The sequence below is a fragment of the Salvelinus namaycush genome, chromosome 2, assembly GCF_016432855.1.
Source record: "Salvelinus namaycush isolate Seneca chromosome 2, SaNama_1.0, whole genome shotgun sequence".
Taxonomy (NCBI): Eukaryota; Metazoa; Chordata; class Actinopteri; order Salmoniformes; family Salmonidae; genus Salvelinus; species Salvelinus namaycush.
Window position 1 is genome coordinate 60,505,902 of NC_052308.1, and position 21,009 is coordinate 60,526,910.

At 42.1% G+C, this 21,009-nt stretch overlaps 1 protein-coding gene across 2 annotated transcripts in view; it reads left to right on the top strand.

Moving 5' to 3' along the window:
* Positions 1 to 21,009, top strand: part of LOC120027046 (spastin-like) — a 43,461-nt gene that overhangs the window by 18,090 nt on the left and 4,362 nt on the right. For both annotated transcript variants that reach the window (XM_038971894.1, XM_038971900.1), the window contains 9 exons: positions 3,551 to 3,625; positions 5,826 to 5,897; positions 6,115 to 6,190; positions 6,420 to 6,511; positions 8,324 to 8,403; positions 10,292 to 10,334; positions 10,449 to 10,528; positions 12,747 to 12,817; positions 12,906 to 12,946. In XM_038971894.1, coding sequence (XP_038827822.1) covers positions 3,551 to 3,625; positions 5,826 to 5,897; positions 6,115 to 6,190; positions 6,420 to 6,511; positions 8,324 to 8,403; positions 10,292 to 10,334; positions 10,449 to 10,528; positions 12,747 to 12,817; positions 12,906 to 12,946 — 630 coding nt within the window. The remainder of the gene's footprint in view (positions 1 to 3,550; positions 3,626 to 5,825; positions 5,898 to 6,114; positions 6,191 to 6,419; positions 6,512 to 8,323; positions 8,404 to 10,291; positions 10,335 to 10,448; positions 10,529 to 12,746; positions 12,818 to 12,905; positions 12,947 to 21,009) is intronic.

Here is a 21,009-nt window from a genome sequence, read left to right on the forward strand (position 1 = left end):
TCCCTTGGCTGAGAAGCAACCCCACACATGAATGGTCTCAGGATGCTTTACTGTTGGCATGAAACAGGACTGATGGTAGCGCTCATCTTGTTTTCTCCGGACAAGCTTTTTTCCGGATGCCCCAAACAATCGGAAAGGGGATTCATCAGAGAAAATGACTTTACCCCAGGCCTCAGCAGTCCAATCCCTGTACCTTTTGCAGAATATCAGTCTGTCCCTGATGTTTTTCCTGGAGAGAAGTGGCTTCTTTGCTGCCCTTCTTGACACCAGGCCATCCTCCAAAAGCCTTCGCCTCACTGTGCGTGCAGATGCACTCATACCTGCCTGCTGCCATTCCTGAGCAAGCTCTGTACTAGTGGTGCCCCGATCCTGCAGCTGAATCAACTTTAGGAGACGGTCCTGGCCCTTGCTGGACTTTCTTGGGCGCCCTGAAGCCTTCTTCACAACAATTGAACCGCTCTCCTTGAAGTTCTTGATGATCCGATAAATGGTTGATTTAGGTGCAATCTTACTGGCAGCAATATCCTTGCCTATGAAGCCCTTTTTGTGCAAAGCAATGATGACGGCACGTGTTTCCTTGCAGGTAACCATGGTTGACAGAGGAAGAACAATGATTCCAAGCACCACCCTCCTTTTGAAGCTTCCAGTCTGTTATTCGAACTCAATCAGCATGACAGAGTGATCTCCAGCCTTGTCCTCGTCAACACTCACACCTGTGTTAACGAGAGAATCACTGACATGATGTCAGCTGGTCCTTTTGTGGCAGGGCTGAAATGCAGTGGAAATGTTTTTGGGGGATTCAGTTTATTTGAATGGCAAAGAGGGACTTTGCAATTAATTGCAATTCATCTGATCACTCTTCATAACATTCTGGAGTGTATACAAATTGCCATCATACAACCTGAGGCAGCAGACTTTGTGAACATTTATATTTGTGTCATTCTCAAAACTGTTGGCCACGACTGTATATGGTAGTCTTTTCAAAGGCTGTTATGGGCAGCCTCTTACAAAGTATCACCTGTCAGAAAAAAAAAATGAGCCGCAACTGTTAATGTGGGCAGTCCTAACATAATGGTCTGTATTTTTTGTTTGTTTGTTGATTTAACCATTATTTAACTAGGCAAGTCAGTTAAGAACAAATTCTTATTTACAATAACGGCCTACAAAAGTGTCTCAGAGTATGAGTGCTGATCTAGGATCGGTTTTGCCTTTTCAATCATCAATAAGGGGGAACCGTGGATACGAGTAAATGTGTTCAAGCTTCATAGGAGAGCCTATTTTGCTGTTCAACTGGGAATTATTTTTTATTTTGGCGCACTGGTGCACCTACAAAAAGAATCAGCCAGCTAATAATTGTTGTAATGGTTAGGCTTGGCTGTACCACTGTTTCCATGTGCCGTAGAGAAAAAAAGCTTTCGGTTGCACCATTATTACAAACGTTGATCATATTACTGGTGCTACGTTTTTTTAGTCTATTGCGCATTGGCGCTGCAGCTGGATGCATCTCCTTTGGCGAGGCCGGATTTTACATTCATAGACCGTGTCGCGAGCCATTCTTAAACGATTTGCGGGCGATTAACACCATGTTCAGTCATGTTACAACAAGAGTGGTAGGCCTGATTTACCAACAATGATGAGGTGAGAGCCCTGGCAGAGTGGTGCCAGGAAATATCGATGGGGTCGCAGTGGAGAGGGTCAGCATGCAGCATCACTGACAACCTGAAATGGTCTCCCACGGCGTGGTGAAGAATGCGCAACAGTGCCTCTTCAACCTCAGGAGGCTGAAGAAATTCGCCTTGGCACCTAGGATCCTCACAAACTTCTACAGATGGACCATTGAGAGCATCTTGTCGGGCTGTATCACCGCCTGGTACGGCAATTGCACCATCCACTGGGCTCTCCAGAGGGTGGTGCGATGAGTCCAACGCATCACCGGGGCCACTCTGCCTGGCCTCCAGGACATCTACAGCATCTGGTGTCACAGAAAGGCCATGAAGATCAAGGACCTCAGCCACCCGAGCCACGGCCTGTTCACCCCGCTACCATCTAGAAAGCCGGAGACCATACAGGTGGATCAAAGCCGGGGCAGAGAGACTGAAAAACAGCTTCTATCTCCAGGCCATCAAACAGTCACCACTAGTCGGCCTCTGCCCAGTACCCTGCCCTGAACCTTAGCCACTGTTCTAGCGGGCTACCACCTGGTACTCTACTCTGCACCTTAGTGACTGCTGTCCAACTGTATGTACATAGTCATTGAACACTGGTCACTTTAGTAATGTTTACGTACTGTTTTACCCACTTTATAATGTATGTATTTCTCTGTAAATAAATTAACAACAGACTTTCAGCATGCTTATAGAGAAGGGCACTCAACATGTACTGCACTGACACAAATGACGATTGGTTGAAAGAAATTGAGAATAAGAAGATTGTGGGAGCTGTACTGTTAGATTTCAGTGCAGCCTTTGATATTATTGGCCATAACCTGTTGAAAAACCGTATGTGTTATGGCTTTTCAACCTCTGCCATATCGTGGATTAAGAGCTATCTACAGCTTTGGAAAAAATTAAGATACCCAAGTTTTACTATTTATAGGTATGTGTTTGGGTAAAATGAACATTTTAGTTTCATTCTATAAACTACTGACAACATTTCTCCCAAATTCCAAATAAAAAATATTGTCATTTAGAGCATTTATTTGCAGAAAATGACAACTGGTCAAAAGAACAAAAATATATGCAGTGTTGTCAGACCTTGAATAATGCAAAGAAAATAAGTTCATATTAATTTTTAAACAACATAATACTAATGTTTTAACTTAAGAAGAGTTCAGAAATCAATATTTGGTGGAATAACCCTGATTTTCAATCACAGCTTTCATGTGTCTTGGCATGCTCTCACCAATCTTTTACATTGATGTTGGGTGACTTTATGCCAATGGCAATTAAACACAGCATGTGTGTCCATGTATGCGGCACGTTCTGCTCTTCATTGTAATCAGAGGGCTGCTATAAATACTATGCATGCCAGTCTCTCTTGGCTAAGAGTTGAGGGACTGACTGCATCACTTCTTTTTATAAGAAACATTTAATCTGTTAAATCCCATATTGTTTGCCTAGTCAACTTACACACAGCTCTGACACACACACTTATCCCACCAGACATGCCACCAGGGGTCTTTTTACAGTCCCCAAATCCAGAACAAATTCAAGAAAGCGTACAGTATTAAATAGAGCCCTTTATTGCATGGAACTTCCTTCCATCATATATTGCTCAAATAAACAGCAAATCTGGTTTCAAAATGTATGCAGTTCTGTCCTTGAGCTGTTCTTGTCTATTGATGTTCTGTATTATGTCATTCTGTATTATTTTTCATGTTTTGTGTGGAGTGGACCCCAGGAAGAGTAGCTGCTGCTTTTGCAACAGCTAATGGGGATCCTAAAAAAATACCAAATACAGTAAATGTTAAATCAGTCACTTAATTACAGAGCCTATCGGAATCATTTTGAACTTCATGTAACCAGTGCTGAGTAGATGTTGCTTTTTCAAGTTGTTTACAGGCTTGAGGGCTCCAGCACGAGGCCTTCTGCTCTTCGGTCCTCCTGGCAACGGAAAGACGATGCTGGTGAGTGTGGTGCAGTACCATTTGGTATTGGCAAGAGACCCAATGAGAAATGATTAGTACAGTCGTGGCCAAAAGTTTTGAGAATGACACAAATATTAATTTTCACAGTCTGCCGCCTCAGGTTGTATGATGGCAATTTACATACACTCCAGAATGTTATGAAGAGTGATCAGATGAATTGCAATTAATTGCAAAGTCCCTCTTTGCCATGCAAATAAACTGAATCCCCAAAAAAACATTTCCACTGCATTTCAGCCCTGCAACAAAAGGACCAGCTGACATCATGTCAGTGATTCTCTCGTTAACACAAGTGCGAGTGTTGACGAGGACAAGGCTGGAGATCACTCTGTCATGCTGATTGAGTTCGAATAACAGACTGGAAGCTTCAAAAGGAGGGTGGTGCTTGGAATCATTGTTTTTCCTCTGTCAACCATGGTTACCTGCAAGGAAACACGTGCCGTCATCATTGCTTTGCACAAAAAGGTCTTCACAGGCAAGGATATTGCTGCCAGTAAGATTGCACCTAAATCAACCATTTATCGGATCATCAAGAACTTCAAGGAGAGCGGTTCAACTGTTGTGAAGAAGGCTTCAGGGTGCCCAAGAAAGTCCAGCAAGGGCCAGGACCGACCGTCTCCTAAAGTTGATTCAGCTGTGGGATCGGGGCACCACCAGTACAGAGCTTGCTCAGGAATGGCAGCAGGCAGGTGTGAGTGCATCTGCACGCAAACTGAGGCGAAGACTTTTGGAGGATGGCCTGGTGTCAAGAAGGGCAGCAAAGAAGCCACTTCTCTCCAGGAAAAACATCAGAGACAGACTGATATTCTGCAAAAGGTACAGGGATTGGACTGCTGAGGACTGGGGTAAAGTCATTTTCTCTGAATCCCCTTTCCGATTGTTTGGGGCATCCGGAAAAAAGCTTGTCCGGAGAAGACAAGGTGAGCGCTACCATCAGTCCTGTGTCATGCCAACAGTAAAGCATCCTGAGATCATTCATGTGTGGGGTTGCTTCTCAGCCAAGGGAGTGGGCTCACTCACAATTTTGCCTAAGAGCACAGCCATGAATAAAGAATGGTACCAAAACATCCTCTGAGAGCAACTTCTTCCAACCATCCAGGAACAGTTTGGTGACGAACAATGCCTTTTCCAGCATGATGGAGCACCTTGCCATAAGGCAAAAGTGATAACTAATTGGCTCGGGGAACAAAACATTGATATTTTGGGACCATGGCCAGGAAACTCCCCAGACCTTAATCCCATTGAGAACGTGTGGTCAATCCTCAAGAGACGGGTGGACAAACAAAAACCCACAGATTATGACAAACTCCAAGCATTGATTATGCAAGAATGGGCTGCCATCAGTCAGGATGTGGCCCAGAAGTTAATTGACAGCATGCCAGGGCGGATTGCAGAGGTCTTGAAAAAGAAGGGTCAACACTGCAAATTTTGACTCTTTGCATCAACTTCATGTAATTGTCAATAAAAGCCTTTGACACTTATGAAATGCTTGTAATTATACTTCAGTATTCCATAGTAACATCTGACAAAATTATCTAAAGACACGGAAGCAGCAAACTTTGTGGAAATTAATATTTGTGTCATTCTCAACTTTTGGCCACGACTGTAGAGTGGGTCTTGGTTGGGCTCACAAAGACCACAAGTGATCAGGAAATAGCTTAACCATTGTCATAGAAAACACACAAAACGATACATTTGTAAAATCTTTATAATACAAGACTAATATAATACTTATAATATAGACAGTGGATAGAGTCCTTTCACTGGATTAGCTGGTTTTGAAATCCTCCAACTGCAAGGTGCTTTGCCGAAGAGTAGAGTTGGTTTAGGCCTAAATGTGTAAGTACATTTATTTTGTATTTTTTTTTACATGGTGGGTACTTTGACAGTGGAGTACTATGACCGATAGGCAAAATCCCAGGGACTTGATTTTTTGTGTTTTTCTTTCATACAAAATTGCATTATCCATCATGAATGTAGTTTAGCATCTCCCAAAATGTGTCATACCTGCATTAAAACAGATGGTGTTTCTATAGAGCAGGAATATGGAAATGCTGTTATCATTTTTTTTTTAAGTGAACAGTAGGGGAAAAAATGAGAGCATTTATTTGATACAATTTTTTTTAAAGTATAATGTTCAGCATTTTACATTTGAGCTCTTTTTTTTTTTTTTTACTGATAGGCTAAAGCAGTGGCCATGGAGTCCAACGCCACATTCTTCAACATAAGTGCAGCCAGCTTGACCTCGAAATATGTGAGTACATTATCAGCGTAAAGATCTCTTTACACTTTCATTTCTTACATTTTACATTTCTTTGCATGTTAGTTATTGAGCAGATGCTCTTATCCAATGCAACTTAGTCAGTGCATTCAACCGAGTTATTAGTAGAAAAAAAAAACATATCAGTTATTTCAAGTAGACCCTTGTAGAAAAAGAGTAAACTCACTATTCTTTTGGTCTTTCCCTGTAGGTGGGGGAGGGAGAGAAGCTGGTGCGAGCTCTGTTTGCCGTCGCCAGAGAACTGCAACCCTCGATCATCTTCATAGGTATCTTTTGACTTTGTTAGATAGAAGAATACATAGCTGCAATGAACTGGTCAAGAAAGCACGTCATGATAATGATGTTTCATTACCTGCAATCTAATAATAAGCACAGATATTGGCAAGACTTTGCTATTTAATAACTGATGGAAACGGAGAGTGCGACTATGCATAGAATACTAGGAAAATGGGACCCTTCCATTCAGATTGTGACTACTGTGACTACCCCACACAGATGAGATCGACAGTCTACTCTGTGAAAGGAGAGAGGGAGAGCATGATGCCAGCAGACGACTGAAGACCGAGTTCTTGATTGAATTTGATGGGGTAAGGAGGTCTCCCCTGTGTGTGTGTTTCTGCGCATGCACGCGTCCGTGTTCCAGTGTTCATTTTGTCACCTGTTTTTCATTTTGTTCATGAGCGTGTGTGCAATGTTTGTCCCTGGAGGATTTCTGTCTGTTATGGCCACATCCTTTATCCGGCCATGTCTGTTTAGGAGCTAGTAACAAGCATTTCGCTGCACTCGCTATAACATCTGCTAAACTGTGTACGCGCCCAATGAACTTAGATTTTTTTGTCTTGTCCATATCCTGCATAAAGATTTGGCCTCTTCCACATTAAATCTGTCCAAGAGATGCAGTGCCTTCGGAAAGTATTCAGACCCCTTGACTTTTTCCACATTTTGTTAAGTTTCAGCCTTAATCCATTTTAGAATAAATAAAACATATTCCTCAGCAATCTACACACAATACCTTATTTACAGAGGTATTCGAACCCTTTGCTATGAGACTCGAAATTGAGCTTAGGTGCATCCTGTTTTCATTGATCATCCTTGAGATGTTTCTATAACTTGATAAAGGGAAAGGGGGAAACCTAGTCAGATAGTCCACCTGTGGTAAATTCAATTGATTGGACATGATTTGGAAAGGCACACAACTGTCTATATAAGGTCCCACAGTTGTTAGTGCATGTCAGAGAAAAAAGCAGGCCATGAGGTCCGAGGAATTGTCCGTAAATGCTCCGAGACAGGATTGTGTTGAGGCACAGATCTGGGGAAGGGAACCAAAACATTTCTGCAGTATTAAAGGTCCCCACGAACACAATGGCCTCCATCATTCTTGAATGGAAGAAGTTTGGAACCACCAAGACTCTTCCTAGTGCTGGCCGCCCGGGCAAACTGAGAAATTGGGGGAGAAGGGCCTTGGTCAGAGAGGTCACTCTGACAGAGGTCTAGAGTTCCTCTGTGGAGATGGGAGAAACTTTCAGAAGGACAGCCATCTCTGCAGCACTCCACCAATCAGGCCTTTATGGTAGTGTGGCCAGACGGAAGCCACTCCTCCATAAGAGGCACATGACAGCCCTCTAGGAGTTTGCCAAAAGGCACCTACACACTATGAGACCATGAGAAACAAGATGCTTTGGTCTGATAAAACCAATATTGAACTCTTTGGCCTGAATGTCTGGAGGAAACATGGCACCATCCCTACGGTGAAGCATGGGGGTGGCAGCATCAGGCTGTGGGGATGTTTTTCAGGGGCAGGGACCGGGAGACTAGTCAGGATCGAGGCACAGATGAACGGAGCAAAGTACAGAGAGATCCTTGATGAAAACCTGCTCCAGAGCACTCAGGACCTGGGGCGAAGGTTCACCTTCTAACAGGACAATGACCCTAGGCACACAGCCAAGACAATGCAGGAGTGGCTTTAGGACAAGTCTCTGAATGTCCATGAGTGGCCCAGCCAGAGCCATGAACCTAATCGAACATTTCTGGAGAGACCTGAAAATGGCTGTGCAGAGATGCTTCCCATCCATCCTGACAGCGCTTGAGAGGATCTGCAGAGAAGAATGGAAGAAACTCCCCAAATACAGGTTTGCCAAGCTTATAGCGTCATACCCACGAAGACTTGATGCTGTAATCGCTGCCAAAGGTGCTTCAACAAAGTACTGAGTAAATGGTCTGAATACTTGATAGTGATATTTCATTTTTATTTATTTTTGTCATTATGGGGTATTGAGGACAAAACTATTTAATCCATTTTAGAATAAGGCTATAACAAAATGTGGATAAAGTCAAGAGGTCTGAATACTTTCCGTAGGCAACTGTTGCTGCCAATAATATTTATTTGGGTGTGTGTTTAGGTGCAATCTGGTGGGGATGAACGGGTGTTGGTGATGGGAGCCACCAACAGGCCTCAGGAGCTGGACGAGGCTGTTCTTAGGTACTGTAGGCCAGTGTGGCTGGGGATGTCCAGTTTGTTTTAGTAAGCCAGGGTTGTATTCAGTAGGACACAGGCTATTGCAATGGAAAACATGCAAATTGTTTAGGTAGTACCTCCCTACCTGTTTCATAAGTTTTTGTATGCCTAATGAACACAACCCAGGTTTACTTTTGAGTGAGGTCTCTCTGCCACAAGGTAGCACTGTTAAAGGGCAACTTCGCCACATTTAACATTTGGTTTGTTATTATGAAGTATTTAGTGATGTCATACACATAGTTTTAGTGTACTTTTATGATTTCATGGCTATTGACTGTTTAGTGATGAGCGAAACTGGAAATTGCTTCTGTGTGATGTTTTCTAGCAGGATCCCTCAGATGACTAATAAAATAAATGATGAACAGTTATTTTCAGCTATCTATAGAACATGTCTGTAGTTTTCTGATCTTATTGGAACTCCCTGCTATATGTTGCTCTGGTTGTCTTCGTCTAATACAGAAATGGGCAACTGGCGGCCTGTGGGCTGCCCCCTTTTGTAGGCCATCGGACCAATACATTTTTTGTGTTTTTATATAGTATATATTTTTGGGAACTCAGTCGGGATCTCAACTTACTGTCATAATACATGTTGTTCTAACAGGCCTACATGTTGTTTGGACATTTGTTTAAGACGGTTGCTAAGATTAAACTTGACTGTTATTGTTGGAATCACTATTTCGGATGTAGAAGTTGTGCTAGCTAGCATGCTAGCTAACCATCAGATACAGTAACTTATGGTTAGCATCTACATTTTTATCATTTTTGAGTGTAATGCAGTTGATTGGTGACAGTGACATTAACCTATATTCAGAATGATATTCATGCAAGCCAAAAGGAATGTGAAATGCACTTAACTTATGCCATAAGCTTCATCTGGGATTGCTAGCCAGCTAAGCTAATAGCAGACTGGGAAGAGCATTGCATCATGGGAGGTGAAATGCACCTTGGGAATTGTTTACTTTTCTTCATAGCTTTCTTTTCATATTTTTTTGCAAATATTTTCTTACTTTTGAAAAAAATCTGCATTGTTGGTTTAGGGCTTGTAAGTAAGCATTTCACGGTTAGGTCTACACCTGTTGATTTCGGTACATTTGACAAATAAAATGTGATTTGAGTATACTGTAGACGAGAGCAATGCAGAGGCTTAAAGAATGACAAACTAGGAATCATGCAGTATGACTAACAAAAGCTATAAAACATCATTGTGTATCAAATTGTACAGTAGTTCATATACACTGAGTGTACAAAACATCCTTTGGTCTAAGTTACACACCCTTTTGCCCTCAGAACAGCCTGAATTCATCGGGGCATGGACTCTACAAGGTGTCGAAAGCGTTCCACAGGGATGCTGGCCCATGTTGACTCCAAGCTTCCCACGGTTGTGTCAAGTTGACTTAATGTCCTTTGGATGGTGGACCATTCTTAATACACACAGGAAACTGTTGAGCGTGAAAAACTCAGCAGCGTTGCAGTTCTTGACACAGTCAAACCGGTGCGCCTGGCGCTTACTACCATACTCCTTTCAAAGGCACTTACATATTTTGTCTTCCCCATTCACCCTCTGAATGGCACACATACACAATCCATCTCTCAATTGTCTCAAGGCTTAAAAATCCTTATTTAATCTGTCTCCTCCCCTTCATCTACACTGATTTAAGTGGATTTAACAAGTGACATCAATAAGGGATCAAAGCTTTCACCTGGGCAGTCTATGTCATGGAAAGAGCAGATGTTCCTAATGTTTTGTACACTCAGTGTATCCTAGCAGCATAATAACTGGTTATAAAGTGGTGGAATTGTCCTTCAAGGCTTACCCAATGGTAACACATTCTCAAACTGTTTCTATTCACAGGCGATTTGCAAAACGGGTGTACGTGGCTTTACCAACAGAAGAGGTATGCTAAGAAACCTATTAATTCCATTTTACAATTGTAGCCATACAGTAAACAAATCACATTCCCCATGCAATTTTCCCTGCAAAAATGTGTACAATTGTGTGTTGTGTATAGACACGGCTAAAACTGGTCAAGAACCTTTTAGGGAAGCACGGGAATCCTCTCACACAGAAAGAACTGTCCCAGCTTGCCAGGTAAACTGAATTTGAAACCTACCTAGTATGTTATGTACTTTTAGATATCCTTTACCATGGTTTGAATGAACTTTGTTCAAAAGGTAGTTGATAGAGCTATAGATATAGCAATAGATCATGATATCCATCTATCTTTATAATATAGAATGTTTTGTTCTCTGTAATCCTTTCAAAATGATGGATAAATAAAGAGATACCAATAGATATATTGATATATAAAGAAGAATAGAGACATAATGGTTTATTTTAAATGTTTGCTATCGCTTTATGCTTTCAGAATCACATACCGATTAAGAGATTGAGATAGATATACAGTCACGTCTAAAATTATTGGCAACCTTGATAAAGACGAGCAAAACTATATTATTGTATATAATTGCTCAGAGAAAGAGATTTTGTTTAACAAGTAATCTAAAAAAGATAGGCGTCAATTATTGGCACCCCTGTTTTCAGTACTCCGGCACCCTCCGCCTGCAAGGATAATGGTACTGAGCCTTTTTCTCAAATGTTTTATGAGATTGGAGAACACATGCAGAATCTCTCCAGATCCTTGATATCCTTTGGTCTGCGCTTATGGACCGCCCCCTTCAATTCAAACCACAGGTTTTTCAATGGGGTTCTCAGTTCGGAGACTGAGATGGCCATTGCAAAATAGATTTTTCTGGTCAATTAACCATTTCATTGTGGATTCTGATGTGTGCTTGAGGTTATTGCTTGGGGTTATTGTCTTGGTGGAATATCCACTTACGGCGAAGTTTCAGCCTCCTGGCATAGGCAACCAGATTTTTGCCTAAAATGTCCTGGTAGTTGCTACAGTTCATGATGCCGTTGACCTTAACAAGGAACCCAGGACCAGTGAAAGTAAAACAGGCCCATAACATCCCAGATCCACCATCATATTTTACAGTAGGTATTATTGATTGGGGGGGCGGGGGGGTTGATAGTTACTTATCGGGATATTCTTTTTGACAATATCGCAACATGTTTGTGCTAGTTGGCTGTAACTGCACCAAAAGTCCAGTATTTTTCCTTCATAGCTTGTCCTCCATCTTCTTTTTAAACAGGGAGCCAATTTGTTTTCATCACTTTTATTTCCATGACTGATCAAAACTTGTTTTCTCATGGCTCTCTCATGTCACTCTGCAGCAGACATGTTGTGAGCAATATGTTTGGACCATGGAATCGCAATAAAGTCACAGTATTGAATCGCAATACATGTAGAATAGTGACAATCGCAATACATATTGTCGACACCTAATTATCATGATAATATCGTATCGTTAGGTCCCTGACAATTCCCAGCCCTAGTAGGTATGAGGTTATTTTCTTCATATGCATCCTTCTTTCAACGCCAAGCTGTAATTTCATGTCATCTGACCATAGCAACTGTTCCAATCCCAGTGCTAATGCCCTTTAGCAAACTCCAGGAGTTTACATTAGTTGGTTGCTTTCAATAAAGGCTATTCTTTCTGGCAACCCTTCCAAAGAGCCTATTGGCATGGATGTGGCGTCTAATTGTAGATTTGGAGACCCCAAGAAGTGACTAAGTTCTGTAATTTTCCAACTTTGGCCCTTGAATATTCTTTGCCTCCCGAACTATCTTCCTTACTGTGTGTGGGGACAAGATACACTTTTGTCCAATACCAGGCAAGTTTACTGCTGTTCCAATGGTTTGAAACTTCTTAATTGTTACCCTAATAGTTATTTTCTTTCTTCAATTTTTTTGTACCCATTGCTTGATTTTATGATGTTCAACAACCATTTGTCGCTTTTTTGTTTGCGAATTTTCCCATGGTGATGGATGACAAAGGGATTTTACATGCGTGTTACCTCATTGTTATACCCCAGTGAAACAGGAAGCCAGAATATAGTTCCTTAAAATTAGATTAACTTAAAAAAGTAGAATGTAAATGCAGATTAGAATTAATAGTTAGGGTTGCCAATCATTTAGATACCTGTCTTAAATAAAATGTGTATATATTACTTGTTAAACAAAATCTATTTATCTAAGCAATTGTATTAGTATAAAATAATATAAATAAATAACAACTGGAGCCTACAATATAGCTCAGTATTTGTATTATGTATTTTAGTCGTTTTTGCTCATCTTTATCAATGGTGACAATAATTTTGGAACTGTCTGTATAGAGATCTAAGAGATCTAGATTAAGATATTGTGGTATAATGGAAATACTTGGTGTATGTGTAATCCTTGCAGAATGACAGAAGGCTACTCTGGCAGTGACCTGACCTCGCTGGCCAAAGATGCTTCCCTCGGTCCCATCAGAGGTAAGCAGCACAATTCATTCAAACCTTTGAATCGATACAGCAAAAACGTGTCTAATTGTTTCCTAATGCAATCTCTTTCAATTCTCAGAGTTGCGTCCAGAACAAGTCAGGAACATGGCCGCAAACGAGGTACGTTTACACTATTCACTGTATACATCACACTAAGGCTGAATACATAAAAAAAAAAACACTTCGACCAATCAACCACTTGTATCCAAACTGCCACTTGTCAATATTCCAAAATTTAAAACCCATTTGCGAGCATTGTCTCCTTCTGCGACCTGTTTTGTAGCATAATACGCTATGAAACACGGGCAGACAGACGCACACTTGGAAAAACAAAACAGCATCTCTACTCCAGCACAAAAAAGCACCAAAGCAACTTGCCAGTTGACTTAGCCTGCCTGCTCATAGTGCCTGCTAGCTAGTTCTAACAGCTAGCTTCACTGACAAACACGGGGATGGAACCTAACAAGCTAGTGATTTTGGGCACTGATAAACAGCGTGTAGCTTGTCCTTTAATTACAGCTTGCTGATAAAGTTGTCGACGTGTGGTCAAAAATCAGTCTGTAGAACCGCATGTTTCTCTAAAGTGTCGGGTCAGCTGACCACAGCAGACTATACTGCACTGACTAGTTTTCATGCTCTTTTTAAAACTTCCAAAATACTACTCCTTCAAGCACAACATTTAAAATAAATGATAATCTTAGATTCATTCGGACTATTTTGAGGGCAAAGTAGTAGTGGCCATGTTGTTGCTAGGTAATGGGTTAAGATTCATGGATAGAAGTTGCTGCCAAGGGCGCCGAGTCGGCACAGTATGCCCAGTCGATAAAGAAGCTGCCAACGGGTTCAGTGGAGCCCTCGTAGACTCGACAACTAGCAATTGAGATTGGCACGTGAACACGCATGTTGAGTGATAGTGTTCAGTTTGAGATTCAGTGGCTAGTTGTTGACTGTACCCTTCGGCAGCCTGTCTACAGAGTGGTCATCCTGTGCCAACTTGGTGCCCTAGGCAGCAAGTTCTACCTATGAATCTTGGTGTGTTATTTATTAGATCATATTTGGGATTGGGTGATATTTGGGAAAACCTATTCCACGATATGCTACTCGAAATATCTGATATTATCTCACCTGTAATTCCATACTGTGCTATTTTTGTGCTTATTTACTATAGGCACATTCTCATAAAAAAAATGCCATACAAGTTTTATGAACTTTTATTGAGAAGTGACATAAAAACACTAAACAACCTTAATACAGCATCTAGAGACATCACCGTAACCTTTTGATACTGTAATGAAACAGCAGGGAGCAGGTCTCGGACCTTCTAGCCCGAAGTCCAGCGCGCTATCGACTGTGCCACAAAAGCATGCTCGAGCGGCAGAGTCGATATCCGCGCTTATAAACCCAGGGTCGTTACACTACTCCCTCCTTTCAAAGAGCGCGTCCTCGCGCTAGCTTGCGACTCAACATGTTATAGGAACGCGCTCACTGGCCAAGCACATGCACTGTCATGGATGCAAGGTCCAATCCCACTTCTGACATGGGGCTATGACAGTCATTTGCAAATTAGTCTGACATAAGATACATTATCTCACCACCCCTAATGAGATTGGTGTCCTTGATGCATGTTGCATCGGAGCTTCTCAAAGTCAGAGAGCATGGTCGACAGTGCGCACCTCATCTCTGCTGTCACATCCAACCTGGATCGATATTTGGTTTTAATGCAGACGAGAGCACTGAATCCAGCCACAGATATGAGCTGGCGAAGGGTACCACGAGTTTTATGGTGCTTTCAAGACAACTGGGAACTCAGGAAAAATACGAGGTCAAATCATGATGTCAGAAAGTCGGCGCTCTAGAAAGAGGCCCGAGTTCCCAAGTTGGATGACCGTTCGAATCGATTTTCCCAGTTGGAGCTCGTTTTTTTCCGAGTTCCCAGTTGTCTTGAACGCACAGAAGTCGGAGATTTACAAGTTGTTTTGAATGCTGCATTAATGCTCAGAGGGAGACCAAAACTCCTCCATATTGGCCTGTGAATGCGTTCGGTCACATGACAGCTCAATCAGCTGTTCGATTTCACTTACCGGCATGTCAGGATCACAGTCAAATGGATTGGGAAGTAGGTCCCAAAATGCTCTTCCAAGTGTTGGTGAGCAGTCATCACTTGTGTGGGACAGTTACTGATGCTGTTTTCTGTTAGAAACATGCACAGCCAAAGGAAGGGGGTGTGGTTCGCTTTTGAAAGACTCTCTCCAATGAGAATTCTATCCTCTGAATCCACTAATTTGGTCACTCATCTGTATACTGTTTTTGTATTTCCCCTGCCGGCTTGCATTCAGTTATCCAAATATGTCTGTTACGTAGGAGACACATTTTTATTTTCATTACACAGAAAGTCAACCAAGTCGGTTTTCTTTTACATCCATTGTGAATGACGACAGTTCCTCTCTCAATGCAGAAAATCTTTCCAACTCTTCCCCCCCAATAACCACCAAGCCTCAATGTGAAATAGAAAATTGTCATGCTCTGATCCCATATCTCCACATAGTTTTGCGAACAGGCGTGCGCGCAGTGGATGTGGTTTGATGTAGTTTACAATCAATGTTACCTGCTGCAATATCTCAGCTCTTGTGCCGCCAGTTGCTCTCGGTGTATAATACAATGCGTCAATAAGGTAGAGGGAGACACATTCATAACTTGAGTGCAGAGGCCTGCCTGCCGTCCCAGCATGTATTAAGCCCCATCTGTGCAAAAGCCCACCATTACATCTCATGGAATCAGTTTGTTGTCAATATAGCCACGCAGCACACTGAACACCCCCTGTGTCGTTTCATGCTTGGGAATCATGAGACAGAACAATATGTCCTCGTGAAGAGCATTCCCCAACATGTATAGCAAACAAAAGTCAATGCATGGGCATCTCAGGCCTCACAGCTAATGTCCATTTGGAGAGCATAAGCTGGAGAGTTTGATTCGTTCCGTTTCCTCTTGATTGCTAGCAATATCATTATTTCTTTTAACAGTGCTATCTGACAAAGGTATTGATGTGAGTTTCTGTGCCTCTGCCTCCCCACACATTGTTTTCACCATAGCAATTGTGGCGGATAATATTCATGTTTCTGCAATAGTGTGTCACGATCGTGTGGAGAGACGGACCAAGGCGTGATTGGAGTTCCGCATCTTTATTTTAGTGAAACTTAAAACAAACCAAGAAACAAACAACGACCGTGCAGTACTGAGGTGCTACATGCACTCTCTCAAAAACAATATCCCACAAAGCAGGTGAGAACAGGGAACCCTTAACATCTCTTGGGTAGGAGGCAGTATTTTCACGTCCGGATGAAAAGCGTGCCCAAAGTAAACTGCCTGCTACTCAGGCCCAGATGCTAGGATATGCATATTATTAGTAGATTTGGATGGAAAACACTCTGAAGTTTCTAAAACTGTTTGAATGATGTCTGTGAGTATAACAGAACTCATATGGCAGGCAAAAACCTGAGGAAAAACCCAACCAGGAAGTGAGAAATCTGAGGTTTGTAGTTTTTCAACTCTTTGCTTATCCAAGATACAGTGGAAATGGGGTCATATTGCACTTCCTAAGGCTTCCACTAGATGTCAACAGTCTTTAGAACCTTGTTTGAGGCTTCTACTGTGAAGTGGGGACAAATGAGAGGGGAATGAGTCAGAGGTCTGCCAGAGAGCCACGAGCTGACCAGGCGTGTTCACGTGAGAGAGTTAGCTTGCGTTCCACTGCATTTCTGAAAACGAAGGAATTCTCCGGTTGGAACATTATTGAAGATTTATGTTAAAAACATCCTAAAGATTGATTCCATACATCGTTTGACATGTTTCTACGGACTGTAACGGAACGTTTTGACTTTTCGTCTGCACCTAGTGATCGCGCATCATGAATTTTGATTACTGGGCTAAACGTGCTAACAAAAAGGAGGTATTTGAACATAAATGATGGACTTCATCGAACAAAACAAACATTTATTGTGGAACGGGGATTCCTGGGAGTGCATTCTGATGATCATCAAAGGTAAGTGAATATTTATAATGCTATTTCTGGCTTCTGTTGACTACACAACATGGCAGATATCTGTTCGGGTTGTGTTGGTCTCTGAGCGCTGTACTCAGATTATTGCATGGTGTGCTTTAAAAAAAAAATCTGACACAGCGGTTGCATTAAGGAGAAGTGGATTTAAAATTCCATGCTTAACAGTTGTATCTTTTAGCAATGTTTATTATGAGTATTTCTGTAAATTGATGTGGCTCTCTGCAAAATCACCGGATGTTTTGGAACTACTGTGTTTTTCTGTGACTTGGCTCTGACCTAACATAATCGTTTGGTGTGCTTTCGTCGTAAAGCCTTTTTGAAATCGGACATTGTGGCTGGATTTACAACAAGTGTATCTTTTATAATGGTGTAAAATACTTGTATGTTTGAGGAATTTTAATTATGGGATTTCTGTTGTTTTGAATTTGGCGCCCTGCAGTTTCACTGGCTGTTGACGAGGTGAGACGCTACCGTCCCACATACCCTAGAGAGGTTAAGTATGATGCCCAATTAGAGACAACGATAATCAGCTGCCTCTAATTGGGAACCATACTCAATCCCAAAACATAGAAACAAAATGACTAGAACACCCCCCTAGTCACGTTCTGACCTCAATATCATGAAGAACCAAAGGCTCTCCATGGTCAGGGCGTGACATAGTGTGTGATTTCATAACGTCGGGGGCCTAGCCATTCACCGTGGAAATGGGGTTGCGACCCCTAGTTTGGGAACTGCTGTATTAGAGTGCGCTATGTCAAGAATCCAGTATGTAAATAAATATGCAGTGTGTATAAACAGTATAACTAAAATCCAATGTACAGTAGTAGAAATATTAGAATGAGCTATGTCGAGAATACACTATATAAATACACAGTACAAAACCCCATGTCAAAATGGATAGTATTTTAGGAAATTAGCTTCAGCACCTGAGTCCGGAATATAATCAATGTATGTGAATGGTGTGTATGGACAGTATGTGAATAGAAAATGTGTGTGTATAGCAGTAGTTACACTATATAGGATGAACCATGACTAGAATACAGTATATACAAATAAAGTGGGTAAAACACTATCAAATCAAATCAAGCTTTATGTATACAGCACATTTCAGACATGGAATGCAACGCAATGTGCTTCACAGGAAAAACGAATAAAGAAACAATAAAAAGGCACATTTCTTCAACCTCCTGAGGTTGAAGAGGCACTGTTGTGTCTTCTTCACCACACTGTCTGTGTGAACGGACCATTTCAGATCGTCAGTGATGTGCACGCTGATGAACTTGAAGCTTTTGACCCTCCAATGCGGCACTGTCGATGTGGATGGGGGCGTGTTCTCTTAGCTGTCTCCTGTAGTCCACGGTCAGCTCCTTCGTTTTGTTGAGGGAGAGGTTATTTTCCTGTCACCACTCCGCCAAGGTATTCACCTCCTCCCTGTAGGCTGTCTCGTCGTTGTTGGTAATCAGACCTACCACTGTTATGTCATCAGCAAACTTGATGATTGAGTTGGAGACGTGCGTGGCCACGCAGTCATAGTTGAACAGGGAATATAGGAGGGGGCTGAGCATGCACCCCTGTGGGGCCACGTATTGAGGGTCAGCGTGGTGGGGGTGTTGTTGCCTACCTTCACCACTTGGGGTCGGCCCGTGAGGAAGTCCAGGACCGAGTTGTACATGGAGGGGTTCAGACCCAGGGCCCTGCGCTTAAGCTGCACTGCTGCTTGGATTCCACCTGGCGATCTGTTCACCGTCTGCCTTGGCTTGTCTCCCCCTGTCTGGTACAGGTACCTCCACCACACTCACCCCTCTCCCGAGCTTTCGCTCAACTCCAGAAAACAACGCACTTTTGGGGCGAGTGACTCTGAACTTACAATGGCTAGCCCCAAGTTGTTATATATTTTTTTTGCATTTTGCTATTTACCTTATGACTCCTGCATACTTTGTTGACTACAAACTTTCTTTACCCAACCGTGGGACAGATAATGTTTGTTCCCACACTCGGGATTCTGACTCTATTGGTTACACAGACTTTTGGCCTCCCATCCAATTCTAACCACCTCTCGCCGGCTTTGTATTCATGTTACTTGGTAAAACTGCTGTACAATATGATCTGATGCACATTCAGATGTCATAAATCAGACATGCAGAGCACTCCCTGTACTAAGCCTTGCCTTGATTGTATTAATTTTGATGATTACTGGAAATGTGCATGTACACCCTGGCCCATCTACAGTTGCTAGCCCCATATGTGCTCTGATATCTGCTTCACTGATTTCTGCTCTCGTAAAAGCCTGGGTTTTCTGCACGTTAACACTAGAAGCTTATTACCTAAAATGGATCAATTGAAAGTGTGGGTTCACAGCTCCAATCCAGATGTGTTGGTCATTACTGAGATGTGGTTAAGAAAGAGTGTTTTGAATACTGATGTTATCCTTTCTGGTTATAACCTTTTTCGGCAAGACAGATCTTCAGAAGGTGGGGGAGTGGCAATCTTTACCAAGGATCACATTCAGTGCTCTGTTGTCTCCTCCAAGTCTGTCCCCAAACAATTTGATTTGCTGGTTTTAGGCATTAAACTTTCAAATAGCTCTTTGTTAACTGTTGCTGGGTGCTATCGTCCTCCATCAGCACCGGCCTGTGCCCTACCTGCCCTCAGCTCTCTCCTGGCCCCTTACACTAAGTCTGAATTTGTCCTGCTAGGTGGCCTAAACTGGGACATGCTTAAACCACCTAACCAAGTCCTAAAGCAATGGGACTCCCTAAATCTTTCTCCGATTATCACCAATCCCACAAGGTATGACTCCAAACACCCAGAAAAGACTACTCCTTGAAGTTATCCTTACAAATAATCCTGATGGGTATTAGCCTGGTGTTTTCTGTAATGACCTTAGTGATCACTATTGTACAGCCTGTGTGCGTAATGGCTGCTCAGTGAAATGACCTGTGCTGTTTTGTCATAGACGCTTGCTAAAAAAACTTGAATGAGCAAGCCCTCCTTCATGATCTGGCCTCTGTAAAATGGTATAGAATCAGCTTGATCCCCTCTGTCGAAGACGCTTGGACCTTCTTTTTTGATATTTTCAGTGATATTGTTACGCCCCCATAAAGAAAATGAGAATTAAAAACAGGTTCAGCCACTGGTTCGATCGGGATCTTGCAGAGTTACTCGACCTCAAGAATTGCATTTGGCGAAAGGCCCGGCACACTCAAGCTCACTGGCTATCGTTCAGGCAAATGAGAAATAAGTGCCATCAGGCTATCCGGAAGGTCTTGTGGAAATATTGAGTCAAATATTTGCACAGATATTGGAACTTGTAGATTCAGTTAGACTTTATTACAAAGTAACAGAGCCGAGCAATTCCATGGAACAGCTGAATTCTCTTATCACAGAGCCCTGCCTTTATAGTAGTCTGTCTTTGCATAATATATAGAGTCCCCTCCCTCTATATGAAAATAACTCCCCTTGACCTTTCACCACCATTGTCTTTCAGTCTCAGTTCTTGCTTGTTAACGGCCACATCTGACAGCTGTATAGGTTATAATGGTGGCGGGGCCCTGGTCCTATATGTTCCATTCCTTATATAGCCATTCTGTCTCAGCACTTCAAAGTGGACAGTCCAGATACTGCAAATAATGGAAACGGAATCATAGTCATGAGTTTTGCTCCCACATAACCCCCCCTTTGGGACTAACCAAGTCCCACACCAAAAATCACACAAATAAATCAAAGAAAAGGGAGCATCAATCATCAAGCACTGGGGGCAAACTTCCCCCTATCCGTCCTAATGATTTGGACTTGCACAAACTCAAAGAAGAGACCGGACCAAACATCTCCATACATATACAATGGAAAGGAGTAAAAGATTCAATATATTCAAATACAAAGTAAAAGCAAACTTAAAATACAATGTAAAAGCATAGTAAAAGCATAAAAGCGTAGTACATAGCCTTGCCTGAGGGTATCTCAGTTATGTAGAATATATGGAAAATAATAAAACAACACAAATAATAATAAAACTAAGCAAAACAGTGTGAACAATAAAGTAAATAATGAAAACCCTTATGTCATTTGAAATAAGACACTGAAAACAATATCCTCCCTCAGACACCTCTCTAACAAACAGTGATAT